General features: G+C 32.6%; 1 protein-coding gene across 1 annotated transcript in view; it reads right to left on the bottom strand.

Annotated features, from left to right (window-relative positions):
* Nucleotides 1–485: 485 nt before the first annotated feature.
* The window catches only part of LOC135197459 (aspartic acid-rich protein-like), a 29,657-nt gene continuing 19,898 nt past the window's right edge, over nucleotides 486–10,244 (bottom strand). Inside the window, exons 2-3 of the mRNA XM_064224526.1 lie at nucleotides 1,142–1,338; nucleotides 486–638 (exon numbers count right to left, since the gene is read on the bottom strand). Coding sequence (XP_064080596.1) covers nucleotides 486–638; nucleotides 1,142–1,338 — 350 coding nt within the window. The remainder of the gene's footprint in view (nucleotides 639–1,141; nucleotides 1,339–10,244) is intronic.

Here is a 10,244-nt window from a genome sequence, read left to right as displayed (position 1 = left end):
ATCATCATCATAATCAGCATTTTCATAATTATAATCACACTTATCATCAACATCATCACACTCTTCCTCCTCCTTATCAGATCATCATCATCATTATCCTACTCCTCATCATCATTAGAAGCATTATCATCATTATGATCACACTTATCATCACCATCATCATACTCCTCCTCCTCCTTATCATCATCATCATCATCACCATCATCATTATCACACACATTCTCCTCCTCCTCCGCATCATCATCATCATCCTCTTCACCATCATCCTACTCATCCTCATCATCATCCTCTTCCTCCTCTTCATCATCATCATCATCATACTCATTCATCAACATTCCCATCATCGTCATCATCCTCCTCTTTATCATCATCACACTTATCCTCCTTCTTCTTCTTCTCCTACTCCTCCTCCTCATCATCATACTATTCCTCATTATTATAATCATCATCATCATCAAATCCTCCTCCACATCATCATCATCATACTATTCCTTATCATTATAATCATCATAATCCTCCTCCTCATCATCATCATCATCTTCATCACCATCATCATACCATTCCTCATCATTATAATCATCATCATCATCATCATCATCATCATCATCATCCTCCTCCTCTTCATCATCATCATCATACTATTCCTTATTATTATAATCATCATCTTCATTACAATCCTCCTCCTCCACCTCATCATCGTTATCTTCATCATAATACTATCCCTCAGCATTATATCATCATCATCATAATCCTCCTCCTCCTCCTCCTCCTCCTCCTCCTCATCATCATCATCATAATACTATTTCTTAGCATTATAATCATCATCATCATAATCCTCATCCTCCTCATCATCATATTAATATTCCTCAGTATTATAATCATCATCATCATCATAATCCTCCTCCTCCTCCTCCTCCCTCCTCCTCATCATCATCATCATCATCATCATACTATTCCTCATCATTATAATCACCATCATCATTACAATCCTCCTCCTCCTCCTCCTTATCGTCATCATCATCATAATACTATTCCTCAGCATTATAATCATCATCATCATTACAATCCTCCTCCTCCTAATCATCATCATCATCCTCATCATCATTCTATTCCTCATCATTATAATCATCATCATCATTACAATCCTCCTCCTCCTCATCATCATCATCATCCTCATCATCATACTATTCCTCATCATTATAATCATCATCATCACTATTCCCCTCCTCCTCCTCTCCTCTTCATCATCATCATCATGATACCGCCAACGAGAAAGTGCTCCTGCAAGGGAGCTGCCGTTGAAGTAAGGCCCTATGGCGTGATGCATAAATGCCACGCCTGTCAATGGCATAATGAAATCGCTTTGTATTCCAATTGCCACGCCATAAAATATCGAAGGTTAAATCATCTTCAGCCCTTGGGAGGCCATTGGTGTCAAGTCAACTGGTGGAGGAGTCACTTGCTTGAGAGGGGATTTCTTTGCTGATTAAATCACCTTATCCTTTTGGAATATCTTTTAGATATTCTAAAAGTTAATCATCTGGTTAAAAGTGGATTTTATGAATTTTCAATCATCTCCGCCCTCGGGAGACTAGAGAAATCAACTGGTGGAGGAATCAGTTGCTTGAGAGAGGATTTTTTTTTTTTTTTTTTGCTGATTAAATCATCTTACCCTTAAAAATATCTGAAAGATCAACGGGCGAGGTAATCATCTTGGAATAAGTCAACTGCTTGAGAGGGGATTTTTTTGTACAGATTAAATCATCTTAACTTCAGGAATATCTGAAAGACTAACGGACGAGGGAATCATTGTTCGAATGAAGACCTTTTTGAATCTTAAATCATCCTGTGTCTAAGGAGACTCGAGAGGAACCAAGTGGTGAACGAATCACTTACTTTAAAGACTTTTTGAGAGGTTAAATCATCTTAAACCTAAATGTGTGGAGGGCGAGGGAATCATCTTGTTGAATGAAGATTTTATGAATCTTAAATCATCTTCAGCCTTGGGAAACACGAGAGAATCCAATTGGCGAAAGAAGCATTTGGCTTAAGACACGTTTTCAGGGTTAAATCATCTCTAACCTGAAGATTTCTTGAAAGTTTGTTGATCCTAATAACTAAAAAAAAAGAGGGGGGGGAGGATGTTTCAATAATAATTCACTTTTATGACCTCTTCCTTATTTCAAAACTTTTTTTACGGGTACGAACCCAAACAAGGAAACCCAAAGATCACGTGGTGAGGTTCGAGCCCATGCATCATTTGTGTGTGATGTATAATATATATATATATATATATATATATATATATATATATATATATATATCATATAATTCATATATATTCTATATATATTTATGTATATATGTGTGTTTATATGTGGTATATATATGGATAACAAATATATACATACAAGTAGGCGTGTGTGTGTTATGAGTACACGCATACGTATTTACATGTGTATATCTACATGTATTTACATATTAATCAATGCGTATGCCTGCTACACTCCTTCCCAGACCGACCGTGTTTACTTAAACGCTAATAAGATGTCCGAAGTCAATTACAGCCACCTATTCCCAACATTCACCTTTCACCTGATCGATATTATTCAAGGCCACGTTTGGGGAAATTCGGGGTCAATTGGCTGCATATAAATTCACCTATCAGGAAACGGACACGATGGTGGGGGGAGGGGGTGGGGTTGTTGGTGGGGGGGGAGGGGGTATGGTAATGGTGGTTCCTCCATTCAAAATACCTGAGCATTAGCAGGCGACAAAGATTACTTTACTTTTGGGTATTTTGCTAATAAACATTATTTAGGTATATTTTCTTTACATATCTGCGACCTATAGCTATTGTATTACGATACAATGTTACGTTACGGTTCGTTCTCCACGACTGAGCGATATCTCCGACCTTACGATAAATAACTACAAATTGCAATAAGCCGTTTTATTCTATTCAATTATTCAAATCATTCCCCTATCCCCAAAACCCACTTCCCCATAGAAATTTCCATTACCCATTCCTCCCCCAAACCCCCAAACTACTTCTCTCTCTCTCTCTCTCTCTCTCTCTCTCTCTCTCTCTCTCTCTCTCTTCCCCTCACGTCACGCTATGGTTGTCAAAAAGGTAAAATGATAATGAACGATTCCCCTCTGTTTGGAGCCCTACTCCGTTCTCCCCTCTCTCTCCCTTTTGTATTTCTCATCGTCTGTTCCTATTCTCCTTAGTCTTCGTCCACGGTTCATTATCGTCCTTTATTATTTATTTTCGTTGTTTATCTTCCGATCTTCCGCGAACACGGGTTAAGTATACTATCCGCTAATAAGGCGTTTTTCCTCAAGTAATTTATATGTATATAAATATATGTATATATATATATATATATATATATATATATATATATATATGCATTAAGCTACAAATGTCCTTTAATACCCAATTCGCTCTACCACAGAATTAATATATTTTTACTTGTTGGCCGAGTCGATAACTCCACTGAAGTCCTGATTTCTCCTCAGTCGCTGGGCACTGGGTCGAACCCACGAGAGGACGAAATTATTATCAACTAAAATATGCCCCTTCGGTTAACATGCATGAAAATATATTAATTCCAAGGCAGAGCGAATTGGATATTAAACGACATTTGTAGGTTAATGCATGCATATGAATCACGGTGATGTGATAAAAATTCATATATATATAATATATATATATATATATATATATATATATATATATATATATATATAAATATATATATATAAATATAATATATATATATGTATATATATATATATATATATATATATATATATATATATTATATATATATATATATATATATATATATATATATATATATATCGTTACCAGGCATTCGCGTAATGTGTATATAGGAAATGTAATAAACATCCTTGCCTATCTATACAAACGTATATTTCAAAAGAGCACATAACATTGCTTCCGATTGCGAAAGACCAAACTCGATCCCGAGCGGGGGAAACGATTAGAGCCCGTTTTTTAAAACAACTGTTGCGTCTCTGTTGACTTAAGTAGTAAATTTGTACCTGATAGTTAGTCAATGATGGTGGGCTGCAGTCAACGTGGAAGAGGATGCGAAACTACCAACTTCATTCCAAAAGTTGCTGATTAGATGGTGATTTGTACCCGCTAGATCTGCCCCTTTTATAGGGAAATGGCGTCTATTATTATGTGTACGCACAGATATATAGATATATATATATATATATATATATATATATATATATATATATATATATATATATATATATATCCTTCATCTCAGTAAATATTTTAGGCTACGGTTGCAATTCCCATGTCTGTCTAGACATGGGTGCGATCGAATGTAGCTCACGTACCAGAAAACTAATTTATTTTTCTGGAACATAAGGGTTCATTAAACCACATGCGACCAAATTATAATTTTTTTTTTTTACTTTTTGTTTCATAAAGCAAGTTATCACTAAAAAGACATTTGTTTATATAGAAAATTCCCGATGATCAAAAGTTATTAGTACCATCACCAACCCCCTCCTAGCATTCGCTTTTTTATGTTTTATCCTAACGTTTAAAGATAATCCCTTACTATGAAACCCGTTATTTATTACAGTACACAGCACGACGTATAATTAGTCGTGACGAAGACCTGAGTGCAGAGAAAATCGTAACTTAGCATTCAATGCATCCGTTCTTGGATGTACAGATAAATGAATGTAATATGTTAAGGTCTGAAGAGGCGTCAATAACGTCGTTGCGACACCAGCAAGAACTAACAAATCAATCAATCAATAAGGTCTGAAGACCATAAATGAAAAAAAAAAAAAAAAAAAAAAAAAAAAAAAAAAAAAAAAAAAAAAAAACATTAAGGTATTATCTCGAAAATGAAAATGAGTAATGTGATAGGATAACCACAAAATATTACAGTAGAAAAAAAAAATAAATATAAGCGATTCTAATACGAAGTTCTCTTTGACCTAAAGACTTCCTTTAAGGTCAAACACATTGACTCATCTGTACTCAGCAATACTTACTTCTGATTGATTAATTAATTTGGTTTATGACATCTTGGCTGCCAAAACAGGTACATGGGCACTTTCGGCTATTCAGAGGGAGTTGGAGTGGTTGGAGAGTAATATCAAGAGATCCCGAAGATAAAGAAAATGAAGCATAAGGATCTAAAGTTGGAATTGAGAGAAATCTCGAGGTAAAGAAAATGTTAAAAAGTAGAACGCAGCTAGGGAACGAAAGGTTCGCTGCAAACGCCACTTAGTAATATGCTTACAGTGCACCACGTGAAGTCCACTGACAGCACTACCTTCTACGCGGAGCATATGCTTTTAGCTGACAGGAAGTCGAGTCAATCTATTAACAGTTATAGAAAATTCAAGATTTTACTAGATTTTTTGTTCAATTCAGATTATTTACATTTTCCAATCCAGATTATTTACAACTGTCTATGACCACAGTCTTTGCAACACCAGTTAACAAACCAATACATATATATATATATATATATATATTATATATATATATATATATATATATATATATATCAAGAGCCAGCAGGAAAAATGAAAAACAGCAGTACCTAGCGCTTTCGTGTATTCTTGACACACCTCATCAGGGTACAATATATAAAGAATGAAAATAGCTTCGAAATATCAAAGGTAAACATAAAAAAACAAAAAAAGTAAAATACAGAACAATCAAACACAGCCTAGTCAAGAAGTAAATGGTCCACAGCCTAGAATTACACTTAAAGGACAACAACAAATGGAAATGGAACTACTAAGCAGTCAATTACATAGTTACGAAGTTGTCAACAATACATTTCGTAAGCCAGTTATCTAGTTTATATTGTCCGTTGCTAATATTAAAAACACTACATGACTTATATTTTATTATACTAGATTCTATAATATTTCTTTTTAATAATGTCTCTACAAAATAAAATTTCCTTTGAATTGTTCCAATTAATTGCGTGATTAAAATTATTCATATGTAAAAAGAGAGCACTCGATGTACTTCCTACACGTACACAATATTTATGTTGATTTAATCTTGATGCCAGTAGTTTGCCACTTTGACCAATATATTTTTTTTATCACAATCTCTGCATGGAATTTCGTAAATGCAACCCGTTTGTAAATTTGGAGAGTTCCTTATTAAAATTGTTCTTACAGACTTAGTGTTACTAAAAACAACGTTAACATTAAAAACTTTAAACATTTTTGGCAAAGGAAAGAAAACCTGTTGTCAAAAGGTAAAACAAGCAAATTACTAGGGTCGAAAGCCTGTACATGGTCTACTGCATAAAATGTTTTTTTTCTTAGCCTTTCTTAAAGCAACATCAACTAAAATGCCGGATACTTCAATTTAAAAGCAATATCATAAATCTTGGTAATCTCGTCTTCTAAAAATTCAGGACAACAAATTCTTAAAGCTCTTAAAAACATGGAAGAGAATACAGAGAGTTGAACTTTCAAATGGTGATTGGAGTAAAAGTGAATGTAAGAACATACATTTGTAGGTTTCCTAAAACCGAAAATTTAAATCTGTTACCCTGTCTATGCACACTTACATCTAAAAATGGCAAAACTGAATCTATTTCCTCCTCAAGTGTGAACTTTATAGAGGGAACCAGCGCATTTAATCTAATTAAAAATCTGTTCACATCCTCACACAAAGGCCATACACAAAATATGTCATCGACATACCAAATAAACCAAAGAACATTCGCAGGTAAAATATTTGATAGAAGTTTCTTCTCAAAAAACTCCATGTAAATGTTACTTAAAAGGGGCGATAAAGGGTTCCCCATAGCCATACCAAACCTCTGCTCATAGAATTTACCATTGAAAGTAAATTTACATTCCTTAATACACAGTTTCAGCAACTCTAAAATGGTGTCAGTTTGCAGAGAAAATTCGTATTTATCCAACTCATCAGCTAAAATGTTATCAGGTCGTCAACTGGAACTTTAGTAAAAAGGGAAACTACATCAAAGCTAATCATTTTTAAATTCGTAATTAATGTTACAGCTTCTGAGACGGTTTACAAAATCCAAATTATTTTTTACTGAAAATCCTGAAAGTTCCTATAAGAGGTGACAATTCACTGACAAGCCACTTTGACAAATTATAAGTTGATGACCCTACAGAACTAATAATAGGTCGTACAGGGTTATTTTGTTTGTGAGTTTTAATAAGTCCATAAAGATAGGGCAAGGATGCACATAAAATACAAAATTTCTTAATTAAATCATCTTTTCCCCTTAACAATGTTTTAAGTTTTTTATTGAAACTACTATTAACCTTCTCTAATGGATTATGGTTCAGTACTGTATAAGTTTCTTGGTCACTTAACAAAACTAACATTTTATTTACAAATAATCATCTTTATTTATTAACACAAGAGCATTTGATTTATCAGCTTTCGTAATGTGTAACGTTTTATCTTTTTTAAGGTTTGCTGTACGCCTTTAAAAACCTATCAGGTACATTAGAATAGCACCTTCTTAAAAGAACATGCCCCATAAACAATACCCTTACAGATGTTGAAATCTTCAATAGACAACGATCCAAATTTTTCTAAATTACAAAATGATTTAGCTATTCCTACCCAGTCCACTTTCTCGTCACAAACACTGAAGTTGATACCATAACCGAGAGCCGTTCTTGTTACATCATCTAACACTTTATCCGATAAATTACATACAAACTGGGGATTTGCATCTTTAGTCCAACCGCTGTTCTTGATGAGCTGTTTAAGTTTACGATCGAGTTTATTCTTCAGACGTCGGCACTGGCTTCGTAACTTATGATAACAATAATCGCCCAATCGAGTCTTCCATTCCAAGGGGATTGCTTGATTAAAACTATATCTATTTGACCTCAGGATTCTGAAAGCATGTTCCACGTCCAGTTTCGTTATTTCTATGTACTTTTGGAGTATAAGGCGTTCATATTCTTCGAATGGTTTACTGGAAAGGCCGCGATGTTTCTTGGATAAAAACGATTTTGGCATAACATGCTCACTCAAACACATACGTAGAAAATTAAGTTGTAATTTTAGCTTGTGGGGCTGATGAGAGAGGAGGAAAAATCAGCAACGAAGGGCTCCAGTGAAGGGTGTAGGATCTTGAAGGTAGCAAATATGGTGAAGATTCGCCTGGCATCCATAATGTTATACGATCACAAGTAACACGTGAAGATTGTATATCAAGAGCCAGCAGGAAAAATGAAAAACAGCAGTACCTAGCGCTTTCGTGTATTCTTGACACACCTCATCAGGGTACAATATATAAAAGAATGAAAAATAGCTTCGAAATATCAAAGGTAAACATAAAAACAAAAAAGTAAAATACAGAACAATCAAACAGCCTAGTCAAGAAGTAAATGGTCCACAGCCTAGAATTACACTTAAAGGACAACAACAAATGGAAATGGAACTACTAAGCAGTCAATTACATAGTTACGAAGTTGTCAACAATACATTTCGTAAGCCAGTTATCTAGTTTATATTGTCCGTTGCTAATATTAAAAACACTACATGACTTATATTTTATTATACTAGATTCTATAATATTTCTTTTAATAATGTCTCTACAAAATAAAATTTCCTTTGAATTGTTCCAATTAATTGCGTGATTAAAATTATTCATATGTAAAAAGAGAGCACTCGATGTACTTCCTACACGTACACAATATTTATGTTGATTTAATCTTGATGCCAGTAGTTGCCACTTTGACCAAATATATTTTTTATCACAATCTCTGCATGGAATTTCGTAAATGCAACCCGTTTGTAAATTTGGAGAGTTCCTTATTAATATTGTTCTTACAGACTTAGTGTTACTAAAAACAACGTTAACATTAAAAACTTTAAACATTTTATATATATATATATATATATATAATATATATATATACGTATATATATATATATATATATATATATATATATATATATATATCATATATATAAATATTTGGGATTCGATTCCCAAGTTCATTTCTTTACAAATACTAACTTATTCCTTTTCCTTAAAGCTCTCCCTCTTCCTCTTTATTCCCAATCCTAGAATCATCATTATATTTAATGATGTAACGATCAATTGGAGCATTTTTCCCAAAGTCTCTAATCGGACATCTTTTTTTTTTAGTAAGATTTGAGACATTCTTCGAAAACTGAAACTTTAATTTATATATAAAATATATATATATATATATATATATATTTTATATATATATATTATATATATATATAAATATATATATATATATATACATATATATATATATACATATATATATATATATATTATCTATATATATATTACATATATAATATATACATATATATATATATATATATATATATATATATATATATATAATATTATATATATATATATATATATATTGTGACAAAGTGCCAAGTATCTGGTTACTACACTTACCATTCATTAATTGTTACCTCACAACAGCCAGACACCTGAACCCTCATCACAGGTACTAAACAACTGAATACTCTAAAGGCAACAGTGATCCCTTAACAACTTATCAGTTTTGCACAAAATCAGACTAAGTTCATCAAAACAGGTGTGAGGTAATCTTGTAAGTAATCAAATTAATCAAATGGCATCACTCCATCAACAACTTTAAAAGTCTAAGTATTTCCCTGATTTCAAAAGTCTAAGTACTTCCCTGATTCTAAGTCACTTCAAGTTAATTGAAGGAAAACAGATCAATTACCACTCTATGTTTCTACATAACATCAACATAACCATAATTAAATCCATGTACACTGGTGAGAAATGAAATACTTATAAAAAATTTTAATACAAAAATTTATTATTAAACTCAAAATTTATAAATGAAATTCACAATATCAGGGAAAATTATTGTTACTTGAAAACAAAGTAAAGTTTAATTAATTCTTGAATCAATCCAGTAAAATTAAATCAAAATTAATTTATCACAAAATTCAAGAAAATTAATTCAATCAAAATTCAAAAGTGTTAGGCAATAATTGATATTTGGAAATTAATTCACATGTGCTAAACAACAATAAAACTTGAAAAGAATTGTAAGTGCAAATTAATTCACAAGTGTTAAATTCAATTAAATGTGCAATGATTAAGTAATGAAAATAACTAAGTTAATTAAATTGTGAATGCAAATGAAAACACAGAAAACCATGGAAAATACCAAAA

This window comes from Macrobrachium nipponense, chromosome 21, assembly GCF_015104395.2.
Source record: "Macrobrachium nipponense isolate FS-2020 chromosome 21, ASM1510439v2, whole genome shotgun sequence".
Taxonomy (NCBI): Eukaryota; Metazoa; Arthropoda; class Malacostraca; order Decapoda; family Palaemonidae; genus Macrobrachium; species Macrobrachium nipponense.
This window is presented reverse-complemented; position numbering and strand designations above follow the sequence as displayed.